Source organism: Artemia franciscana, chromosome 18 (assembly GCF_032884065.1).
Source record: "Artemia franciscana chromosome 18, ASM3288406v1, whole genome shotgun sequence".
In the NCBI taxonomy this organism is placed as follows: Eukaryota; Metazoa; Arthropoda; class Branchiopoda; order Anostraca; family Artemiidae; genus Artemia; species Artemia franciscana.
In genome coordinates, this window is record NC_088880.1 from 15,431,466 (window position 1) to 15,457,896 (window position 26,431).

Consider the following 26,431-nt stretch of genomic DNA (forward strand, 5'->3'; position numbering starts at 1 on the left):
TTCAAGCAAGGGATTTAATGAAGGTACATACATTTGAAATAAATATGGAAAAATCAAGTTGCAAATTTATAAAACCAAAACATAAGACAAACCAAAGATTCCTTTCTTCGCACCACATATATCACTTTGTACACCCACCTCCCCCCCAACACACACCAAAGAAATAAATTAGAATTTTCCACAGCATATTTGTCAAAAACAAAAGAGCGAGTCAAAATTAAGAGACACTTACATAACCCACCTAATGTCTGTAATATTCTATGGCACGTGAAAGGATTTCACTTCCTTGTTTCCAACACAGATTAAACCCCTGTAGCGTTGCCTGATATCCACTGTTCAATAGGTCATACATCTTACCAGAGATCAATCCCCAAACACTTTGCGCTTTTGAAATAGCACCATCCAGCTCCCATTTTTTGGCAAGATCCATGACCATTTTTGACATAAAAGCATATAAACCATCACTATAGCCCTTTAAAGTGAATATAACATCTCTTACTGCTTCATAATTTTTTTTTACATTCTTAAAAGCGTTTTCAGTGGTCATTGGCCCGTTCCACCTCGCTATTGTGACTGCAGTAAAAATAACTAATGAAGTAGCTACTATTCGATGCATAGATGGAGTAAATCTGCTCAAAATTGTAGGGGTTCTAGGTTGTACCCTATTTAGTGATTCCGAATTATCAGTGACCGGAGGCTCCTGAAATCCTGAATCTTCAAAGCCTGAAGCAGTAGGTTCATTAGGTCTGTTCCATTTGGCTTGATTTCGTCGGCGTTCTTTTTCAGCTTTTTTCTCTCGTCGTTTTTGCTCTAGCAGTCGCATTTCTGCTTCCTGTTCCTCTCTTTCCTGCCCTTGAAAATAAAAATTATCATAGACACTTTGTGTTTTCAAAAAGGAAAAAAAATCATCACTTTCGCTTATTTGATCGCCATGCCCGTCCTGTTTTAGGCTAAGGGCTGAAACTGAAATTTTCCCCAAATATTTTTTTTCCCCTGACAAAATGCCTTTGAAGAGCCAATCTGGCTAAAATCACTTTTAAATTTGCTAGATTTTATCATCAAAGCGCTTGATCGATTCTTAAATACTCACACACAGAATTGCAAAAAGGTAAAATAAAATAAAGTTTAGTAGAGAAAAATCTCAGAAACTTTCACAATTAAAGAATTAAATATTTTTGTAAGGAACTGAACTTGACGAGGTTCAGGCATAAATACACTAGGGGACATCACTCGTCAAAAAGACACAGAAGGGGGGGGGGAATAAATTTTGCCAATGGGATGGTCATTTTTTATGACAGTTTTACTGACCAAGATTGACCATTTCAGTTATATCGGTAAAACTAAAGAAAGATCGTGGTGCTTAGGAAACCAGGTTTCTAGTACGTATATTTTTCTTAAGAACTGGCAAAACCCTTTTGGTAAGAGCTGGAGCCCTTATGTAACATCTCTCTTTTCCCATATTCGAGGATGTAAGCAAAACATCTAAGACCAATGAACGTTTTTTTTTCAGGTGACTGATGCAGTAAAATCAGAATCAAGAATGAGTTTTCAAGTAGTTTATTATTGATTTAATAACTGTTTGTTTGGTCATTAATTAAATGTTAACATGGACATCGATTATATTTTTCTACTTTATATGAAAAATTCGCTAAAAAAAACGATACAAACGATACTAAAAAAAAACTTTTGAAGAACTTATGGTTGGAGCAATAGGTATAATCTCGAATAGATCGAATTAGTGCCGGCACTAGTCGAAATTAAAAAAATGTTTTTTAAAGAAACTGTAAGGTGACATATATTGTCCATGTCACACTATTTTGAAAACGGTATTATATCACGAGATTCAACTTGAAATAAAAAGTATCCCCGTTACAACACCATTGTCAAAAGATGGATGTATAAAATTCCCCGCTTAGAACAGTAAGGAAAATCACATCTTTTCATATGGCTAGCGTTCGTATGTTTTCTTTTTTTCTTTCACTTCCCCCAGGGTCATTGCATCGAACAAACGTTTGTAAAATATTGGCAGAGGGCTCATTTGAAAGGAAACGAAATATCTAGATACCCTATTAGGTAAAAAAAAAAAAAAAATAGATCATGTCACAGCAAAGTGCCATCTTAGCTGCAAAACATTGAGTTTGACTCAAATAGAGCAAAATGCAAATTTTGAGATAGCTAGTTGCCGGATCATGGTCTGAAGCCCGGAAGTGGATGTTTGCAGTTCCCCATCTTCAAAACCAACGAAAATTACATTTTAGCATGGGTAGCGCGACTGCTGTTTAATATTTACAGAAGGCATTGCTCTGATTCTGAAAATCAGATAGAATCTATCGCAGGAGGTACTGAATAAAAAAATAGACCATAAGAGGAAAATAAGGACTAATTTATATAAGCAAAGAATGTGTAACCTCTTGCAACCACATTTCAAAATGACTGATTCATCTATAAAAAAAAAAAAAACTTTTCATGAAAAAAGAAGCTTTTCAAAGGAAAGCAAAGCACCGAATTAAAACTTAAGACGAGAGAAAATAAGGTCATATAATAGTTCAAACTCTAAACGAACAGGAATAACTGCCAATGAATGATTGAAACCTAGATAACAAGGAAAAAAAATAATCGCATCAAAAATAAAGATAACAAATTACTCATGAACATCCCCCGATGGCCATACCTGAAATCAGATTGACCACTATCTTTGGAGCAAGAAGTGGAGATCAAGTCTGCATGATATAAGAAGCTACAGAGCAGCTCACGTTGGCTCAGACCACAACCTGACGGCAAAAAAAGTCTGCCTCAAATTATAAGGAAGCAAAACGCTAAAAAGGCTCCCTCAAATCCAATCTTCGACTCAGAGAAACTGCGAGCGAGATAATTGAAGCAATACTTTGAACAAACCAGGAAAAACGTAAGATTCTACTTTCAGGATGCCAAGAAATCCACCACTAGCTACCCCACGAGTCGAAAGGACTAGTGGCTGTCTGACCAAGCATGAGACCACATAGAGAAAAGAAAAAAAAGCATTACTTTTCCCAAGACAAGTCCCCGACCGCCAGATCATCAGATATGAAGAATATAGAGCCACGGACGAGCCAGTGAAAAAGAGTGTCAGAAATGACCAGAGAAATTTGACAGAGCGGAAAGTAGCGGGGGCGGAAGAAGCAGCGAAGAAAGATGACTCCAGACCTGTCTATAAAATCTCCAATGAGATAATTGGCAAGAATTCCTCTATTCAACGTGGACTTGTAAAAGATCCCTTGGGCATCCTGATGACTGAGGAACGAAGTGATGACAACAGGGAACGAAGTCTGGGCTAGCCACTTTGAAAAGCTGTTGAACAGACATACACCAGGCAAACCCCCACAGATTCCAGCAACAACTTTGTTTTCCTTAAATGTTAACACTAATATTATCTAAATATTAAATGTTAAAATTAAATGTTAAGAGCAAAAAAGGTGAAAAATGGGAAATCACCCCACGAAGACCAAACTTCCGCGGAAATGATAAAAGCGATTGTTCTCGCTGCAATCTGGTAATCTGGCGACAGTTAAAAGTACGATCTGATTGAAAATACAGTAGCCTTGAGAGGGTCTTCAAGAAAGGGGGACACAACCCTCCCAGGCAACTGGTGCAGAATCTGCCTTGTTTTTATACTCAGTAAATTGCTGTCACAAATTTTACTGCCGAGGATGAGCTCACATCGATTTCGAAAAGGAATTTGACTTAGTGGACCGTTAGAGGCTGTGGAATATCTTAAGGCATTACGGCCCACCCGAAAAGATAGTTTTGCTGATCATTACTCTCTATAAAGACAGTTCATAAACTTCCGCATAAACGAGGCTGTGTCTTGTCACCACTACTCTTTTGCAATTGTAATTGATAAAGTAGTGTGAAGCACCAATAAAGACTGGGTCCACCAGAATCTTGAAGTATGCCTGAGCGATATAGACTTAGCTGACGACATCACCGTACTAGAATCGTGTAAGCAACAACTTGGAGCAACGTGTAAGCAACTACTTTTCTGTAGCACCATCTCTTTTGCTACCTGAAAAAGGCTCTAGAACTTGCAATTCCCGTCCCATGGAGCTATCTTAAACCTGAGTTGCGTGTGGGGTTGCTTGGTAAGTATACCTTCAAAACAGACTGAGATTGATGGAATTAAATTTGACAATAATTGTTTATTGTTTTTTTTTTTTTTTCGTCGGGATCATGATATTATGCTGTTTTATTATGTATGAATTATTTATGTAATTTTTTTTTTCGGTACACGGGTTTCGCCCTTCTGCTTGTTATAGATTAACTTATTGTTTTTTCTTTGTTTTTATTATTTTTTTTTCTCTTCCATTTTTTTTTCTTTTTTGCACACCCTCGCAAGCGACGCTTTTGGTGTTCTACCGATTGATTTTGTCTCTGTTATTTTTTTGGATAATAAATTACTATTACTACTAATAAAAAAAAGAAAAAAAAAGAAAAGACGGGATATGAGCAAAGCCACCTCGCGTTACTTGAGTATATGAAAAACGCAGGTCAATATTTAAATTGAAATGAAAAATACCTCTGGGAGGTTAGAAGGGGGAAGGGTCTGACATTGATCAATCAACTCGGAAAGGATTAGATCAAAACTTAAAACTGGGAGAACGAGCATGATGTCTTTGATTTGTCAACAGTCAAAAAAGCTCGAATTATACAGCATTGAACCTGTTTGATTTTTCTTAGGCCTACAAGAATACTGACGACAATATGGACCTACTTTCCATTTTTTCCTTTTCCTTTCTCAGTCGCTTTTCTACTTCTTCTTTCAGTGTTGACATCAGATTTACTACCTTTTTAGCCGCTAATTGACAGGACTTGGCATCCACGCAATCCCCAGCAGCTTCTCCCAGTACTGGCACAAGAGGATTATCTTTCAAGTCCAAAAACTTCAGTTCACGCAATTCACAGAAGGACAGGGGTAACTGCTTCAGCTGAAATGGCATCTCAAATTAGATGTATTTATATATATATATATATATATATATATATATATATATATATATATATATATATATATATATATATATATATATATATATATATATTATATATATATATATATATATATATATATATATATATATATATATATATATATATATATATATATATATATATAATAGGTATAATATATTCAAAAGAAAGTCATGCCTGTCAGAATGGATTAAGTCTAAAAATCAACTAGAGTAGGGAACAAGAGAAGGAAGTTGTTTTTTATCTTTCAGAATTATTTTTACTTGACTGAGTTTTTAAGTTTCTTGAGTTTTTTTTTTGATATTTCATAGTTTTTTCTTTTTTTTTGTTTTCAGATTGAATTTAAGAAACTTACCTTTTGAATTTGTGCGTATTCTTTACACTTTTTTGTTTTTATTCCAATGGGTTTTTTCATTGTGGATAATTGAGCACACTGCAGTACATATATATTTTATGACACTGATTTACGAAACGTCGATTCTTTTTTCTAATGACGAAAAGACAGAAAATCAGCAATTTTGCTTAGACTATTTACTTACAAACATTAGTATTTGCAAAGTTTTAGGACCCCAATTTTGCAACTTATGACAAGATGGACATAATGATCCTGTTTTATTGACTTCAAATTTTTTTAAATAAAGTTATCGATTGTTACAGATTAACCATGGCGATTGTAAAACCAGTGACGCTGCCGAGCAAATTGAGACTAATAAATAAGTTGCAGCCTCTATAGCTAGTTTCAGACAGAAAAGAAGATCATACTGGAGGTATATGAAATTATTTTGCTAAAAGACAACACTTTCACGTCATTCCTCAGTGGTTCCATGGTAATAAAAACTCTAAAAAGTTTTTGTGTACACTTTTCTTTTGGGGGGAGGGGGGTTAAGAGCAATAACAATCAGCCATACTACAATAAAAGATAAGTAGTACGAAAAAGATTTGCTTCTTTCAGTGTAATTTGGATACCAAAACTGAGTTCATTAAGAGACTGTCGTTTTGAACGTCCAGATTGAATTTCGGGACATTAACTGCACATACTATTTTCCAAAAAAAAAAGATTATCTTGTGTTTTATCACACAGGTCGGAAAAATTGAGCTCTTCGGCTATATTATAGGGTATTTTATTACTTTCCAGATCAAATAGTTGATTTCTTCGAGTTTTGGCATGAGATTATCAGGCGTTTCAAGGCAATGAATAATAATTAAAGAGCAACCTATGGCAATGGCAACGTACACTATAAAAATGAAAGTTTATTTGGTGAGAATTGTGTCAATAAATCCGAGAACAAGGGTTTCAGCCTTATCAAACAAAGCATAAACTTTCTTGTTTTTCCTGAGAAGGATAACTATTGAATGCATATTTATATGAACAAAAATTGAAGGTTTTACTGCTCGTTTTAAGAAATATTAGATATCTTGCTAAGACAAATCACGGATTTCTGTCCATTTTTGCTCCAAAACGACAGTTTTGGGCTAAATAGGACAGCACGATACAGCACGACATTGTTTACAGACTCCCATTTTCACATCGATACTGCAAAGCAGTGGCGCATTTGTCCTTAAATGCAGTCCTTAAAATGTCCTTATGGACGCAGTCCATATAAAATGGACTGTCAGCATAGACAATTGTTTTTCACCTTTTTTGACACAGTTGATGATTTTGAGACTTGACTATTTTTTCACGGTCTTAGATGGGTGCCCACAAACTTTTAAGAAGGGTTTGGATTAAGCACCAAAAGTATATTTATAGACTTAGATTTTCTAACTTCTCGGGTGAGGTCCTTCAGGTCAATATCAAAAGCGAAAACTTACCACATAATATCCCTTAATATGGAGGAATATATTTGGATTGAAAGCAATGAGCCTCAGGGCCTGATAAAAGCAAAACAACTGATGACAAAGAAGACATTTTAAATACGTTTTCCTTAGTTTAGATCTAAATGTCCCACAAGAACTAAGCATAAAAAAGGTCCTACGATGGGATCTAATAGTTTATTGAAAATGTAGATATTTATGTAAGTATTTATAACATTTTCAATTTAGCTTACATCTTTACTTTACAATCATTTGTTCCCAGAGGCTAATATTACTAATGTCTACAAAAATCGAATTATCTTTATAAAAAAAAAGTAGTTACAAATAAGCTTGGATTAATACATGCTAAATTTTTTTTCTTCTTAAATACGAATGCCCATGCTGCAAAGCTGATTAACTGAAGGAAATAAGAAGAAAATGCAGAAAGATCTCTTGGTTTATTCTTAGCACACCAGCAACCTGGAAGCAGATTTGTTTGATCTTTATTGGGCAGTTGGTTGCACTCAAATATGAGCAAAGTACCTAAGCACACTGAAGATAGTGAACTAGGATCTAAACAAAGTATTTAGTATTTTGTGGTGATTTCTTTTTTCTGATCATTACTATTTCTATAAGACACAAAGTTAAAGCTACAAGTGGTGCTTTGACGCTATACCTAAAAGCCAAAAAGTTGAATAATTGACTTGGCTTCTCAGTAGCTTATATTCGTCTGGGGTAATGTTTATATCGTCTACTGTCTAAACTTTGCTTTTAACACTAGCTAATAAACATTTGTTGGAAAAGAGCATGTCAAATAACATTGGAAGAGGTTTTTATCACTACACAATAAGTTGCCAATAGATGATGATTAAAGTAGCAAGCGTGATTCGTTAGAATGAAGAGTAATTCGAATCAAACCTAGGTAAGGAAATAAGTACCTGATTACTAAATAGGTCCAAATGTTTCAGTTTTTTCAAATCACCAAAGTTTTCTGGCAGCTCTTTCAACTGATTTTTACTCAGATCAATCTTCACAAGGTGGGTCAAAGTCATCATTGCAGGCTAAAAATGAAAAAGATTATTGAGACAGGCATATGGATTCTTAACAGTGGAATGGAACAATTTTAGGTTCAATTCTTGAAAAGAAGAAGGAATCAACAAGGCTTTACTCACATTGAAGAAAAGAAAGTGATGTGAAAGTAAGAACAAATGTTCAACTGCTTTGCTTAAATCAATATTTGGCTTCAACCAAATGACATCCTCAACTTAATGCAATGGTCCCAAAATCAGTTCTACTGAGGGAACTTTTTTACAGAAAAAAAAACCTGTAAAATCTTACCCTAGTCTTTGACATTGATTTTTTTATTAGGCTAACCTGCCAATGCTCCCTTTTAAAAATAAAAGAAAACTGGAATTCAGAACAAAATTCATGAACTAATTCGTCAAACGATTAAAATTATCCAAAATTTAGCTTAGGATTCATATTACCTGTGAATGATGGAATTTTGTGATGAGGCTACAGATATTAATTGCACCGAGAAAACAAGAGAATTGTATCATTTGAGTCATTAGTGTCGGACATGTCCGACCTAGCTAGACTGAATCACGATAATGCGGAGAAGTTCTCTTGGAGGTTGAAAAATTAAAGTTGGTTGAAAAATAGGAAATTGGTCCTTTTATTAACAATTTTCGACCAATTTATCAATGCATTCTTCCATCAGAAGAAAATGATAAATAAATTTTTAAAATTTATTTTTATAGATATATAAAACTGAATCTTAGAAATCGAGTGATAGCAAAATATTCGTTTTGCTGTAGAGAATCTCGGAAAAATAACACCAAAAACTTGCTCAAGGAGCGTAAACCGCACAACCTGCATATCTGCTAGGCATAACTATTTGGGGTTTAGCGCCCATTATAAAAACAAACCGTTTCCTGGAACTTTGAGACATGTTTGCTGGTGCAACCAGGCAAACAAGCATGGGGGAGACAGTCCCTCCAGAATACCATGATTTTTATAAAACTTGTCTTGAAAGTTCCTGTAATACTTATAAAATCCAATATTTATCCTCCCCACCCTCCTCCCCCAAAAAAAATCCTGCTAGCATATTTATTTATATATATATATATATATATATATATATATATATATATATATATATATATATATATATATATATATATATATATATATATATATATATATATATATATATATATATATATATATATATATATATATATATATATATATATATATATATATATATATATATATATATATATATATATATATATATATATATATATATATATATATATATATATATATATATATATATATCCCTTCTGTCAATTCTTATACAAACGTGAGGCGAAAAAAACCTGGTCTTGCAGAAAGTTCAAGTAGTGAGTCAATATTTCAATATAAGCAAGGCTGTTACTTAGGCAAACTAACCAGGCTCCAACCAAGGGAGTCCCAGGCTTGACATACTCATATTTTTTTTAAACAGTAATTTTTCATAAGTAAAATTTCTTCAGAAACTCAAAATGTCATCAGCCTGTGGACTTGGGTCTTGATCCAGCACTGATACCCTTTTCTCTAGGGGTTTAAAAAAGAGTGGTTGGTGAGAGGACTTACACTGGTCTTTATAATTCCCGACTAAAGGTAGTTTTGCCATAATCTCAATGATAAAACAACTAACTATTGACACAAATTATAAGTCGTGTTGAAAATTTCTAGCGGAAAAATTTACTTTGATGCCTCCCATGCCATTTAGCTCATTCGTACTACCAAAAACCAATAATCTGTGAGACCAATTTTGCATATAATGTACAAAGTTTCAAGCCCATCTACACTGCTATATTGGCATGCTTCACGAACGCCATTTTTTTCTTCATTACAGAGACCCTATGATCATTAGAAAGGATTATGAGTGTCTAATCTGGAGGAGCAAGGTAAAGCATAGAAGAGAGCTGAGACATGGTCAGAATAATAAAGAACCCGCCACTAGAATTTTTATTAAATGGTCATCAAGACAAGCTAGATAGACAGCCTAGGGTAGTCTAGAAAAAAATACGTAAATTATTGGGTTGTATCGAATTAACGACGCTTCTTAACTACTTAGGTCTAGCGTCGGCCCAGCAGTGTTTTTCTACTGCTGGGTTCGAACTCTGGGTCCCGTATTACTAAGCTGAGATCAGACCCACTCTACCGCCATAGGACGATACAGAAAGTGCCTCAAATCATAAAGAATTTATAGGGAGATGGCTAAAGTAGTTTTGCACAAGGGGACTTAGAGCAGGAACATATGCCACAGCATTGGCCTGAAGCTACTTGATACCAAAATGAGCTTACAGTAGTAGGAAAAACTAAATTTTCTACCCAGCCAATGAGCTTATTATGATCTCCAAGGAACTCTAAGCTTCATTAACAATACCCAAAAGCGCTTTGGTATAGAAAAAAAAACAGGAGAATCACTTCAAACCTTTTTTCAAAATATTGCTGAAAATCTTCAACTGTCCTGTTAAAGATTAATTTGTAGTACAAGCTAAGAAATTGAACATATAAAAAGATTAGCAAGACAATTTGTAGGTCACATTTGCTCTGTGATGCAGCACTTCATATCAATCCTGAAGGTTTCCAAAGTTATGCTTTAATTAATCACCTGTCCCAGGAATCTTTTCCTCCCTTAGAATAAAAAAAAAAGAGGCCTTCCAAATGAAAAAGATGAACCTCTATATTTAATCCAGTAAATTGCCCATCTGACAGGCCGGTGTACAGATAATGGGGCTACATAGTAGCCATGCTACTTGGCACTTTTCACTATATCACGCTATACATCACGAATTTAATTGTTTGCAATCCTTCCATTACCTAAGCCATTATTTCACATCTGTGAAGATATAAAACCTGATATGCCTCTAAGCAAATGCAGGTCAATTTTTTAACATTTTATTTAGTCAAAAATATGATTGCTAAACAAATAAAACAGTCATTGCATTCATCACTAACACCTTTCAGACAAACTTCAACAAAGAGCTTCAAAACTAGGGTCCTGCCGATAAATTGGTCGGCTGATATGGGGGTCAGTGTCGTTATTGAATATCGGAAAAAAATATAGGCAAACGGTTTATTTTTTTTTTATTTCCAACTTATACAAAAGATGGCGCCAGATTTTCTCATGTAATTTTTGCTTGTCCAGTCCTTGGAGGTGGAGCCAACAGCTAAGTCTGACCATGGTGGAGAAAGCAGCAGAGGTGATTTAAATTAAAAAGAAATCAAAGTATATTTGTTGTCAATAAATCAAATTAGGAGCACAGCTGAGGGGGAGGGGTGTCGTAAGGTGGGAAGGGGATGTGAGATTTAAGGCGTCGGCATGCAGCACCGACACCTCGGAAAACTTAACTATTTACCTTGGAAATTTAGCTTATGTGTCCACATTTGATAGCATACTGGGCGATTTGATCAACACATTCCTTAAATCCCTCCTCCAGACTTAAAACCCTAGCTGCACCCCTGCAACCAGTATGCTTAGCATGGATTCGCTAGCATGAATCAACTTCAATAAATACATCACACTTCTTGCAATCATATTTTCTTATATTTGTGTTTATGGAACTTAACCGGCATAAATAGTTTTACTGTGTCTAAGCACCAGTGTCATCTAAAAATTTGTCTTTCCTTGATTTAATTTTTCATTTCTTTTTTGTCACCTGTACAAATATCCACTATTTCGTTAGTGTGCTCAGAAGCTGTTGATCAGACAATAATTGTTTCCAGAGGGGAATTTATAGGCAAATTATATAGGTATCGCGTCGGTACGATATTGATATATCGGTATCAGACCCCGAAAATTTGTATTGGTCAGGCCTTAATCAAAACAACACGATATTTTACTCAGATAGACAAGGCAGAAGCAGTATTCTGATGTCAATTATTAATATTGTCTATTATCAGAAATTGAATGCTTCTTTGGAATGACGACAGTGACAAACAGTAGTCTAAAAAGGAGTTATTTAACAATTCAATCTGTGAGATGGTTTTAGGCCAACTTTTCATAAAACAAATATTTGATAATTCTACCTTCTCAGAATAGCAAGTCTTCATTGAATTCATGACTGTAAAATTACCCTTTTCAAACCCATAGTGAAAAGTGAATAGCCAAGCATTCACTTACATTCCTAAAGTTTTAGGTTCAGTCTCCTCTCACTATATAATAATGGACTACTCTTTAAAAGACTATTTCTTTCCAAAACAACCATTATCTAATTTTAATCCAGGATGACATACAGCTTTTATTTCTTTGAATAAAAATAAATCTTAAAACTTTTACTTTTAAATACAAAAATATGTGTATTTGAAAAAATGAAAATTGATAAAGAAATGTATATTACTGGTAAATTTCACAAGATATCATTGACAGCCAAGAAAAAGACTTACTGGTAGACGAACTAATCTGTTGGTAGAAATGTCAAGTTCCCTCACTTTTTTGTATGAGGCCTGAAAAGAAAAAAAAGTGAATGCTTTGTGAATAATATAAAGGTACTTGTAATAACGAATATTTTTGAACTTCAGAAAATGTGAAAAGGAAACGACAGCCAGGAAACAGAAAATTGGGAAAATATGGATACTTCATCTGTGAAAACAGCAAGGTGTGGTTATTGCAAGCAAAGAAGAATACAACACACAAAAAAGCTAAACTTTGAAGACAATCAAGAATAAAATAAAACTACGAAAACCAAAGAAATACACAAAAACAATTTCAAAAATAACATCAGAACAATGATAGAAACTCCAAAAATATAGTTGTTACATCTGTCTACCCCAGAAATTAACTGAATCCAAAATGTAGTGGGTGCATTCTAGATTAGGCATTAGTGATTCAACTGAATATTTTGACTGTTTATTTTTGCAGTGCTGTTGCTTTCAATGTTATTCATTTCCTAGAAAAAAAAACATAACATGGCATTTTGTGTCATTTGGAATGGATTTGATATATTTGTCGGCAACGTCCCCCCTCCCCGAAAATCCATGTGACGCCTTTCTTTTTTTTATCTTTGTGAGGATGGAGAGTTCTTTTTATGTGAAGGCATGTTTACAATCAGGAACTTCAACAATGATGGGATTGGGAAATTAAAAAACCCATCAAGGATTACCCACAAGTCTAAAATTATTTTGTAGTCACGAACTGCCCTTTCTTGCCACAATCTTGGAAATACCTCATTATTCAGGTATTTCCTAAGTCAACTAATAGAACTGGATTCCCTCTTCAATTTCCGAATTCGCATTCTCCTTCTCATTTTTCTTTCAATGATCCAGCTGCAAGGTTGTTAATACACAGCACCTTTTTAACAAAATGCTAATCTCTGCTTTTAATCTTCCTGATTATAGTCAGCTTAGTTCAAATATTAGTCGCACAGTCACCAAATTCCCTTATATAATCTTGATTTCACCTCATGAAAGTCTTCAAATCATTGACAAATTTACAAATAAATAATTAGGCTTTACAAATAAGTTGTTTGCCCCAAAAATTGACAGCTTTGCAAATATTATTACCTTAAAGTGTACTTCGGGTAATTTAGAAAGATGATATCCTGTTTGTTACTGCTCACAAGTTGTGAAAAATACCAAACCCATTATTCAGGAATGAATGCAAATTAGATTTTTCAATTTACAGAGCATTTTCTAGTGTGTCTACTTTCTCTAGGGTAACAGTGGCATTCATTGGGGAGAGGGGGTCCTAGATTTTTTACCCTCCCCTACTATTATAGAAAGGATTAAAGATTGATGGTATGTATTTATGTATGCATGGATGGTATGTATTTATGTATGCATGTATGTATGTATTTATGTATGCATGTATGTATGTATGTATGTATGTATGTATGTATGTATATATATATATATATATATATATATATATATATATATATATATATATATATATATATATATATATATATATATATATATATATATATATATATATATATATATATATATATATATATATAGCAAAAAGAGAAATCACCAATGCAATAGCACAAACACATTAAAAAAAAAAAAAAAAAAAAAAAAAAAAAAAAAAAAAAAAAAAAAAACAGAAGGAGAAAAGGAAGACTGTTTTCCTAAATTAGTGATTAATATAGACCAGCACTTAAATGAGGCCTTAAGCTTACTCATCCATATAATCACACAGGTCAAACAGCATAGCCATACACAATCAACCATAAAGAATAATCCATGGACAGGCAGTCATGTCGTCAATAAGTATAAGTCGTCATTTACCAAACAATAAAAACAGTAAAGACAAATAATTCAGAGGCAACAACCAAACACAAGGGCTCATCAGGAGAATACACTTGTCTATAGGGTTTCGGCACTTTAAATTCTCTACCCAGTCAAGTGTTGTATGCATGTATGTATGCATACATGCATACATACATGCATATATGTATGTATACATACATATATATATATATATATATATATATATATATATATATATATATATATAAATATATATATATATATATATATATATATATATATATATATATGTATATATGACTTGCTGAAAGCCTTTGATAACATTCCAATTAACCTATCAATGTTGAATTGATTTAATGTATTATGCAGGCCATTGAACTGTCTCTTGGATTACTAACCATCTTGTAGGAACAATGCAAAATCTCAAAAATTTCAGTTGGATGTCTTTTGGGATTAAGGGTGGGTAGGCAGATACCTAAAAATAGCATGACAGGGGTTCTTGTTGCCTTCAAATTGATTTCAACTCTTAAATATAGTATTATTGATTCAATTATTAGATGGTGCTCCATAAACGAATTGTTTTGGTCCAGTATTATTGTGTCCATTCATTAATGTTTACCTTCTGTAGTCTAGTGTCCTAAGATCAAAATACTTGTAGGCAATGTTAAATTGTATCAGCAAATTAATTCAATTGAAGACATTACATCCCTACAAAGCTCTCTTGATGCAATATCAGACTAGAAACATAATCAAGAGCATAATCAAGACATAACATAATCAAGAGCAAACAAATAGTTCATGATGCAGCTCCATTATATACTAAAGAACCTTGTTCTTCATATGAATCTGGTGACAGACCTAAAACTTTAGTAAACATTATAACAATCTTGGCATATATTTTGACTTGGACTTCAAAATTTATTTGTTATTCTGCTATGATTCTTCACACAGCAAATTAGCTTCTATGCTTGAATAGATCATGTCTAAGTTTGATTTCAGTAACTTTTGACCCTTTATAAGTCATTTGTCTGTGGAAAAGTAAAAGAAAAAGTGAAACAGAAAAATACTTTTTTTGTGGAAAAAGTTTATAATTCACTTGTCTGTAATTAAAAGAAGGCACAGCCCCCTGAAATCCCCCCAAAAAATTGTTCAGTTTAATGTCTTGCTCTTGGTAGTGCTGTAGAGCAATAAAATGTCTACCCTTTACAGACCTTTTATATATATCTGTCAAGGTCTAAATACAATATTCTGAAAATTTGCCAAATATCCTTAGCTGAGAATTATCACTCTTTTGGTCATTCCAACCCTCTACTCGATTCTCCAGCAAGTCTTAATTCATACTTACTATGATTGAATTTCATAAGCTTGAAAGCCGTGTAAGCTTTGTTGCTAGTATTTGACTCAACTTGACTCAGTAATATTTAAAAAAGAAAGCACAATATTGGTGGTGACAGGTATCTTAACAGTGAAACAAAACTGTCTAAATGTTCATCTTTTTTTAAACATTGCATGTGATTAATGAAGACGATGCTTTGAATCCTACTCACCCAGTTGTTGATGCAAGGGTAGAAGATACTTGGCTAATCACATTCTTGTCAAAGGGAGCATCACTCCAGCATTTTTATTGGGGGTGGCGGGCAAGAATGGGTCCATATCTGAATAGTCAATGGGCATGGGCCATTCTTTGGGGGAAAGCAGTGGCATTTCCGGCAACTTCAATTTGCTTATACTTACAGTAAGTATTACGTAATATTATGTAAGTATCAAACAGTTCGTGGTAACAAACCAAAACTCTAAAAAACGGAATTTTTATAACAATAGTCACATCAAAAGAATCACATTTTGATGCTGATTTTAAATACATAAGTTTCGTTAAGTTTAGACTTACCCATCAAAAGTTACGAGCCTGAGAAAATTTGCCTTATTTTAGAAAATAGGGGGAAACATCCCTTAAAAGTCATTGCATCTTAACGACACATTGCATCTTAAATCACACCATCAGATTCAGCGTATCAGAGAACCCTACAGTAGAATTTTCAAGCATCTATCTACAAAAATGTGGAATTTTGCATTTTTTATCACAAGACAGATCACAGATGTGTGTTTATTTGTTTGTTTTTTTTCTTCCCAGGAGTGATCGTATCGATCCATTGGTCCTAGAATGTCGTGTTAGGGCTCATTCTAACGGAAATGAAAAGTTCTAGTGTCCTTTTTAAGTGACCAAAAAAATTGGAGGGTACCTAGGCCCCCTCCCACATTCATTTTTTTCCCAAAGTCACCAGATCGAAAATTCTGAGATAGCCATTTTATTCAGCATAGTCGAAAAACCTAATAACTGTGTCTTTGGGGACAACTTACTCCTCCACAGTCCCCGTGGGAGGGACTGCAAGTTACAAACTTTGACCAGTGTTTACACATAGAAATGGTTATTGGGAAGTGCACAGACGCTTTCAGGGGGATTTTTTTAGTTGAGGAGGGGTTGAAGGGAGAGGGTTATGCGGGGGGATCTTTCCATGGAGGAATTTTTCATGGGGGAAGAAAATTTCCATGAAGGGGGCACAGGATTTTTAGCATTTTTTTAAAGAATAATGAAAGATAAATATGAAAAAGTTTTTTCAACTTAAAGTAAGGAGCAGCATTAAAACTTAAATTGAACAGTGATTGTTATGCATATGAGGGGTTCAGCTCCTCCTAATACCTTGCTCTTTATGCTAAAGTAACTTTATTAATTTCAACTATTTATTCTATGCCCTTTGTGATTTAGGGGTCATTCTTAAAGAATTGGGACAAAATTTAAGCTTTAGCGTAAAGAGCAAGGTATTGACGAGGTGGTGAACCACCTCATATACGTAATAAAAACATACAAATATAGAAGTTCGTTACATAAGCTTAATTGTAAGTTACGTATATTTTTACTAATAAAATGTTCATAAAAATTAAAAGTTCAAGTTGCTTTTTTAAATAACCAAAAAATTGGAGGGTAACTATGCCTACTCCCCCACTCTTTTTTCTCTAAATCGTCCGATCAAAACTGTGAGAAAGCCATTTAGCCATAAAAATAAATTAATATGCAAATTTCGTTTTAATTATTCATGTGTGGAGAGCCAAAATCAAAATATGCCTTAATTTAAAAACGTTCAGAAATTAAATAAAAAGAACGCGTTTTTTTTAAGTGAAAGTAAGGAGCAATATTAAAACTTTAAACGAACAGAAATTACTCCTTATATAAAAGAGGCTGGTCCCTAATCAACACCCACTCTTTACGCTAAAGTTTTTTATTGTTTAAAAAAAAAAGAGTTGAGAGACAGAGTCAAACTTTAACGTACAGAGTGGGGCATTGAGGAGGGAACAGCCTCTTTTATATAAGGAGTAATTTCTGTTTGTTTAAAGTTTCAATATTGCTCTTTACTTTCAGTTAAAAAAACTGTTTTTTTTTTATTTAATTACAGTAAGTAAGTAACATACTGCCAATTACAACCTCTAATTTATTTTAATAAGGATAAAATTTTAAAAACAACAAAATGATTATAAATTTAGATTATTTATTTCAAATTTTAACCCAAAAATTTCTGCACCCAGATCAAGATTTCTGATGATTCTGTTCCAAATTTTCTCCCATTAGTCTATGGGAAAATCAAGTCTCTTTGCTGAAATGGGCCATCACAAATATGAGCCATGGCTGAGGTTGGACCATTAATTGGATCACGTATGTTCATTAATTTCGTCATAGTTGACTTGCTTTCACTATTAAGATTGTCTTCACTTTCTGTAACTGTGTTACTATAAGGAGACGTAGATGGAAATCAAATCCCTTTTCAATACATTTTTCTACTTTCATTTTTCTTGTTCTACTTTTTGTTGTTTTATAAGCCTATGGCTTCCTCCTGTGTTGAATAAAACAAAATAAAGTTAGTTCAGAACCAAAGAAAGAAAGCAAAGAGTTGTGCCCCTTATGGTTTTATTAGCCAGTTAGAACCAACTAAAATTGATATAAATTGTATTTTAATAATGTAATAAAGCACATCAAAGTTGAGAGTTGGAGAAAGCTGGATTTTATGGAACTGGTTAAAGAACCAAAAGTTTGGCCATCTTACATTGCTGGGCCTAAGGGCGCACTTATACTGAATTAATAATTTACATAATACATAGCAGCCCAGCTGCCCCACTCCTTGGACTATATGTGCACTCTTCCACCTAATGGGGGTGAAGGAGGGAAGAGTGTACTAAGCAGTTAAAAAAGTAAAGCTATCCCCTTCCTTCACTAAGTCTTCAATAGGACATTTTCTTCAAGTTATAACAAAGAAAAGTTACTATTAAGCTAAGATGTTACTTGATTAAATTCAAAAACATTATAGAATACATAAACAAAACAATGCACATACATCATCAAACAAACATAAATTAAATAGTGGAGTCAGCTTTTACTAAGATTGTCAGGATTAAGTTCATACAGATGACTCTAGTGTACTATAAGCACTTTCGGGTGGATGAGATTCATAAGCTTGTATTCTTTGTCGTTAATATTAAAGTGCACATCCCCCTTCCACGTCCTTCAACTCCTCTGCCTATAACAAGAGACAAAATCTCGCAGTTGAACTATGCACTATTTCAACAGCCCTGTGCATCATGTCATTCAGTTGCATGTGATTTAAAATTATGTCTTACCAAATCAGAAAGTACACTCTTTAAATTACCATTGTTGAAACCTTACACAGCAAAACTGCATTGCACCCTCTGAGTGAACAATAAGTAAAAAACACTTTTTTTTACATGGGCAGCAGTGATATGTCCTCTTATTTTTCTTTGTTGCTATTGAGGCACTGGAACATCATTGAGAGCTTTTCAAGGATTCATAAAAGATCAATCTTATATCTTATTGTTATGCTATGTGCCTAGACTTAATAAGGCTGTCATAAAGTGCGACATGGTACAATAAAAGCCCAATTTGGGTGACATTTTTGGAATGGAAAAGCAGGACTAGACACATGGATATCATAGAGAGCTAACTATGCACTCATTTATAAACTAATTTTTATATTTAATTGCTCTTTAAAATTTTACTTTATAAGGCAATCATAAAGTGACACATGGCAACCAAAAAAAGCACTTTGAGTTGTTTTTTTTTTTCAATGTTTTAAATAAAAAAGAACAAAAAAGAATGTTGTCCATTGAAAAAATTTGGATGACAAATTTCTCTCAACCCCTGGAGATATTCTCCTCTATGAAGAATCCCCTGTAAACTTTTCTTACATTTGTAATATTGACAGTATTTTTTTTATTTAAAGTATTAAAAAAAAGTCTGAATTATTAGCTTACTTGTTGAGCATTGTTTGATTAAGAACATCCAGAAAATCTGAACAATTCATGACAGCATTGTGGTCAAAAACCTTATATTAATTAGAACTTACCAGGGATACCAATAGGATGAAAAGAAAATGACACCTAGAGTTTGAAAATTACCTTCCCCTTTATATCTTCTGTAAATAAAAAAAAAATTAAATCTAGAAAAGTTACACAAGTTTTTTTTGTGAATCAGGCTATGGGAGGTACACATTTCTGGGGGGGGGGGGTGATTTTTTTTTGTGTTTAAAATTCCCATTACCAAACAAAGCTTGGTCTCCTAGTGCCATGCTGTTGGTCATTTAGCAGCTGACTGTTCGCAACCAGAAAGGTGTTCGCGCTGCGGTGGCGATGGTCACAGCTCTAGTAAGGACAACCCATGTAGTAATCCGCAAAAATGCCTAAACTGCGGCTCTAGTAGACACTCTTGCTACCATGCTGCTTGCCCCTTTAACAAAGCCCAGCCTAACACTAGCACGTAAATGGAAAATCGAATATTCTGCTGGAATATGAACGGTAAAGTGTTGGACAGAATCCCCCTTCTAACTGACCTTTCTAAAGAATATAACTGTATTTGCATACAGGAACACTTTCTGACCGATGATAGTGTAAACCTTCTAAAGTTTTCCTCGGATATGCATTACCTCGTTCAACCTGCGCGAAGATCTGGGACTCGGGGTCGTCCCTCTGGTGGCCTAGCCATAATCACGCGCTCTAACTCGGGGCCCCCCGTGTGTGTCGAGCAGAATGAATGGCTCCAAGCTGCCAAAATGCATGGCGTGTTTTTCGTAAATGTTTATTTACCAACCAATTACAATGACATCGCTTCAGAAAAGAAGTTTGCAAAAGCATGCCAGAAGCTCGGAAAGTGCCTCCTCAGTTTAGTCCAGAAATCATGCCCTGTTATAATTCTTGGTGACTTTAACTGCAATCTCGACGATCATTCCTGCCCTCGGGCTGTACTATTGCTGAACGCCTTACCAAGCGGATTTAAAGTTGCTAAGAAGGATAAGTGCTATTCCTATATCAGTACCGCAAAAACCGTCTCAAATCTTGATCATGTAGTAACTTACAAACTGGACCTAGAGTCAGTCTCGGTTGGATCTGACGGTGCCTATTCGGATCATTTACCTCTCTCTTTTGCAATACCAGCCGTCAGTCCCCAGTGTGCTCCAAAAACCAAGCCTGAGCCAGCACGTGATTGGAAAAAAGTAGTCCGTGAGCAGTTCCAGCTCAATTGTGAACAAATTTTGAAGAAAATTAAAGTGCCTTTCCACCTCCTACAGTGGGATTGTGACCTAACGGAAAGCGAGATACGCCTGCAACTGAACATGTATTTCTACGAAATTTGCCACTCCTTGAGAGTAGCTGAAAGGGTTGCTGTCCCATTACGTAGCGTCCGACGTGGGTCGCGAGTGAAAGGATGGGCCTCTAACAGTGAGCTTGTGAAGGCAAGAGCAGCTGCCAAGTTCTGGCTGGGGGTTTGGCACGAGTGCGACCGGCCAAGAAGCGGGGTAGTCAATGAATTGCGGGTTTATACAAAACGGCGGTTCGCGAAAGAGCTACGAAAACATCGTAGTAGCCTCAAACGGGAAACAGTTTCAAAAATCATTGAAAACCCTAATTTGGTCTGGAAGCTCCGTGCCAGGCCTGTAGAAAGTACGGGACAAAATGCTAGTGATATAGATGAGGAAATATGGGTAGATTATTTTGCTGCTGAATTCTCCCCACCAGATGAAGTGAAAAATAAAAAGTTTAGCGAAGAGCTCGATCAGCTTATGACGAAAGAGCATAATTACCTCGTGATTTCTAGTGCGAAAATAACCCACCTTTGTCAAAAATTAAAGAAGAAATTATCCGCCGGTGCCGACCAAATCTGTGCTCTACACCTACTGAATGGTGGTCCAGTTCTATCGGAGCATTTAGCAATAGCTTACCAAATTATACTAACACATGGTATTGTACCGGACATTTTCTGTTTAGGTGTGATCACTCCAGTTTTGAAAAAGGGTAAACCTGCTCATGAACCATCGTCATACAGACCCATTACTGTATCATCTGTGTTTTGCAAGCTATTTGAAAAGCTCATAATTTCGGACATTAAAGCTAGTTGTAAAGTGCCTCCCCACCAGTTTGGATTCCAAGCTGGCTTAGGATGTGCCCATGCCTTGCATGTAGCTGCAAATGTTCTACTGGATGCCCACATTTCGAAAGAAAGCCTAGCTATAGGTGAATATGATGTACGGCGGGCTTTTGATTCGGGTATCCATTCTCAGAATATGGTTGAGCTGAGAAAGTCCGGAGTTGACCGTGCTATTGTCAAACCCTTGAACGACATGTATAGTAGGCTCAAGGTCCGTATTAAACTGTCAGGTAAATTAAGTCGTAGGTTTGCTGTGGTGAAGAAAGGTATAAAACAGGGAGCCGTATCATCACCTGATCTGTTCAACAACAGCATATCGACGGCCCAGTCAAAAGTGGCCCCTTGCTGTATTTTTAAAGGCATTGACGTGTCCCTAGTTGGGTTTGCAGATGACCTTCTAAACTTTTCAAGAATTTTGTCTTCTTTGGAATCTAACTTTAAAATTTTGGAGATGGAGTATGATGAAATTGGGTTGAGTTTTAATGTGACAAAATGTGAAGTACTGTTATTTAACTGGAATGCCTCTCAACCCGAAATCCAACTAGGGTCACAGGTGGTCATGCCCTCTAAGTCAATTGTATACCTGGGTCTGCCGATCGGTGAAACTCTTCAGCATACACGAGCACTGCTTGTAAAGCACATCGAGAAGAAGATCAGGTCAGCTTATGGAGCTTCGGTTTCCTCCAAGCGTAATCTAAATAGGTCGCTGCGTGCACAAATATTTGTTGCTGTTGCCTTACCCCATGTTCTTTACGTTTCGCCGTTCTGGAAGTTACTTACAAATTCGAATAAAGTAACTATAAGAAGAATATTCTTCAGGTACCTCAAGTTCCTACTTGAGATGCCATTAAGAACAAGTAATTCTTACCTAACGAGGCGGTATTCAGTACCTGACCCATTTACTGCGGTGGAAGCGTGTCTTGAAAAGTACCGTGATAGAGTAGAAGCGAGTAACCACCAGTGGACCGCCATTCTTACATAGTTGTATTATAGTTCCTTCGTGATTATTTTCATTTCAAGAAGTTTCGTTGTGTTTTGTATGTGCGTTTTCTTCTCTTTTGTTTTTTATCCGTCTTTTGTTCAATTGTGACGGGTTTTTCCAATATATTTATTTATTATTATTTATTTATTTAGTGCTGCATATTAACTGATAACAATAGATAAAAGGTATGGGTTGGAACTGGTTATTTGTAAGAAATAAATTTCTAAATTGTGAGAAAAACATGCATATATTGTTCAGATTCATTTTATTTTACTTGCAGCAGACATTTCGCAGAGCATACTGATGCAAAGATAAATGTCACACAAGTAGAGCTGGCATTTATGTGAAACACAACTAATGGCAGTGATAATCCTCAGCACATTTATTTCAATTCTTTTTTGAGTTAGTTAAAGAAATATTTAGAATTTTGGTTTAAAAGATTAATAATCTAGAATAAAAGCCACTAAATATATAAATGCTCATGCAACCTAGCTGAGAACATACTAAATACACCATTTGATGCATTCTTTTATTCTCTTTCAAGATTCAATAATTGCTCCAAGGGCAAGTTCCATTTTGACCCCTTAAACAGACTAAAAGGAATCAAAATAGCCCATAGTAACCAGAATTTCAAAATTGTGTGACTTAAGGAAAAAATTACAATTTGTAGTTGATTTAATGACGGTAATCATTATTTTCACTAGTCTTAATAGTAAAATGTTGTTTTGAAAATATAGCTAAGGAAACTTTTATAAAGAGCCTGCAAATTTGTTTTCAAAATAAAATTTTATAATTGAGACTAATGAAAATAATAATTGCCATTCCTTAATCAGCTACAAATGGCAGTTGAGGATACAAAAGGCATCAAGAGATATATACAATTTATTCCAGACTAAGTTATATGAGTATGCATCAATTCACCTAAGTGCCTTGATATGGCTTGAAATTCTACTGAAATAATAGAAATCGTATTTTAAAAAGCCAAAGCCACAAGAAAAACACTGAAAACCTTCTATTAAGGTAAAACATTTCTTGTCAAAACTTAAGTAGACCTAAACGTTGACATATCATGTAGGCTATATAACCTTCTAGGCATTAGAAATAAGAAAAGGGTAGACATAGTAGCTTGGCAATGCTTCTGAGATACATTTTTAGCTATGGATTTGTTTCTGAAGGTATTATACACAAAACTTAACCACTTTTTCAAATAATACCTTACCTTAAATTACTGTAAATCACAGGACTCCAACTTTGCCCTTTCCCTAGGATATTGAAAAAATTATACCAGTGATCTTTAAGCTACCCTATATAGTGCATTTTTTTGAGATTTAAGAGATATTTTCAAAAAATCTTTAAAACCACAATTAATCAGAGGTGTGAGACTTATGGTGCTTTCCTTGAGCCTTCTTTGTGCTGTAGATTTTTTCAGAAATTTGACTTTTAAAACATAAAGTCTGAGAGTTTTATACACAGGCTTGCTAGATTTATAAACATTAAGTAAATCTCTTTTATAAAAAGTTTTATAAACTTTTTAGGATGAAATTAAACATATTACTTGATGTCTTTTTTCATGCTCTTATGTAGCCTTGCCTAATTCATTGATTGAATTGGGAGAGGGATTAAATTGTGAGGTCTCAAAGGGCTAATAGGACTCAAAACAACCAAAAGCAACAAGAAGTTCAAAAATGTGTTTCTAGAGAAACTGTCTAGCCAGCAAATCTAGCTATTAGTAAATGTTTTCTTTGTTCCAAGTGCTCTAAAGTGTGTATTACTGCATATAGCAAGAATCTGATGATCACACATTGTTTCTTTGTCATTATTACAGAAGCATATCCATTTCTGGTTGACCCTCCTCTTCCATGGGGCAAACTAAACATGCATAGTGGGCTTGCTGACAGGTAACTTTACCTATAGAGCAAAGCATATTAGTCCATGAGCCCTACAGGCAGTATGGCCTGGTCTGTATTCAATATTTATTCAACAGGGTGATAGAACTAAAAAAAAGGAAAAAAAGTTTGTAAAATAAATATAGAAAACAGACCTTGCCCTGCTGCCCACAGGGCTCAAGGACTAATACGCTTCACTCTATAGGTAATGTTACCTGCAAGCAAGCCCACTTTGTGTATTTTTATTCTTGTTGGAGGGGGATTTTAGAAACCTACAAAATGGATGCACTTCTCTAATAATGACAAAGAAACAATATGTAATCATCAGAATCTTGCTATATGCAGTAATAGCCATGTTCTTTATAGCACTTGGAACAAAAGTAAACATTTACCTTGTTATTTTCAGCTGATTTGGAAATAGTAGCCTAATTAATATTTTCCTTAGTCTTAAGAGTAGCTTGAAATGTTATTTTGAAAACAAATTTGCAGAATTTTTTTTATAATAACCACAAAACTCTTGAAATGGTGTCAGTTGGCTGTGATGTCATTTAAAAGGGATTTTATATGTAATTTTCAAGGGGGTTCATATTTTACCCAGAGACTAAGGAAATTAATTTTTCCCAGAAAAAGACAGAGTAAAAATCAAGAAAAGAAAAAAAAACAAAAAAAAGAGACAACAGAAATAAAAAGACACTTTGACAACTACAAACAAGGGACAAACAGAAATTACCAAAGACAGGAAGACTCCTGGCATTTGGTAGTGATATCATAAATATGCTTCTCAATAACTCCAGCTGGGTTTACCAAATGATACTTTCTTTGCAGAAAAGAGTTACTTGTCCAAGTTGGAAGTTCTATTAAATATATTGCAAATTTAAGGTAAATGAGATGAACTTGCTTTCTTTTGCCACAATTAAGGAAAGACCAAACAGGAGCAAGGGCAAGTAAATAAGGAACTGTTAGGCTATTATGTAAGGGAGAACAGTGAACTTACTTAGATATAAAACATTTAAAGCCAGGGAGGCAACACAGCCCAGATCTTACTGGCATAATTTTTAATTTCCAGGTTTACATTTTCTTTCAGGTTTACTCAAATAGGCATGCCCAAGTAAGTAAGGCTGCTAGCAAAAGAAACCTCAGCATGATAGACTAATTGAATTTCTATTCCCTTTATAGTTGAATGGTAGAACAACTATTTTATCTGTTGTTAAAGCTCCTACCAATGTGTTTGTACTCCACTTGGAGAAACTCAAAGGTTAAAGAGCATCCTTGGAAAGTCCAGGATAGTCTTAGTAAGTCATCTGCAGACATAACTAATGAAAATCAACTCCTTTGAAGATAAAAGTACAGTTTAGCTTATCCTGAGCCCCAGTAACAAAATTGTTAAACAACACTGGAGAAGTGACAGCTCCTTGGTGTACACCTTTAAGAATTAGACATAGTTGACTACCACCTTTAATTCTAGCCTTCAGGTTTCTATATGTGTATTTCAAAGATTATAAAAAGATTTCTTTTACCTTTTGGGGCCCCATTAAGGGTTCAAAAGTTAATTTTACCAAGAAGCAATTATTGAATAATCAAAAGCATGAAAAAACAAAGTGATATATTCAATTTCATCCGAGCTAAATCATGTTGAAAACTGTAAATTTACCAAACTTTCCCATAGGCCTAGCAAAAAAAAAACTAGACTAAGCTACAGTTTTAGCAAGCAGACACCCCTCATCTCACAGTTATGATACATAACTTACTATATCTTTCATTGGGACTTCAGTTAGCTGTAAGAAACTAAGGTCCATCATGTCTCCTTCTATTTTGTCCTTAACTTCAACTTGCTTTTTTGTGCTAGTCATCTTGGAACAGAATTTATTCTAATCTGCAGTTTCTTCTACAATATTATGGTGACATAATTGGGCCATAAATACAAATATTCAAACTTTCTTATTGGCTTGACATCGGTTTCACATTACCATTAAGTTACCTACGCTAAGTGGCTTACGCTATGAAGCTTAA

General features: G+C 34.6%; 1 protein-coding gene across 1 annotated transcript; it reads right to left on the reverse strand.

Moving 5' to 3' along the window:
- Positions 1 to 26,326, reverse strand: LOC136038670 (leucine-rich repeat-containing protein 59-like). The gene is made up of 5 exons (XM_065721942.1): positions 26,170 to 26,326; positions 12,241 to 12,300; positions 7,737 to 7,859; positions 4,748 to 4,961; positions 1 to 852 (listed from the first exon to the last, which is right to left on the reverse strand). Exons 1-5 carry the CDS (start codon positions 26,269 to 26,271, stop codon positions 242 to 244), a joined length of 1,110 nt encoding a protein of 369 aa, XP_065578014.1. The 5' UTR covers positions 26,272 to 26,326; the 3' UTR covers positions 1 to 241.
- Positions 26,327 to 26,431: the final 105 nt, after the last annotated feature.

Excerpts from the sequence above, each read along its gene's own strand:
- LOC136038670 (XM_065721942.1), bottom strand. The coding sequence starts at position 26,271 with ATGACTAGCACAAAAAAGCAAGTTGAAGTTAAGGACAAAATAGAAGGA. Across the intron at positions 12,301-26,169 it reads AAGTCCCAATGAAAGATATA|GCCTCATACAAAAAAGTGAG; the intron begins GTAAGTTATGTA and ends TTTTCTTTTCAG. Across the intron at positions 7,860-12,240 it reads ACAGATTAGTTCGTCTACCA|CCTGCAATGATGACTTTGAC; the intron begins GTAAGTCTTTTT and ends TTTCATTTTTAG.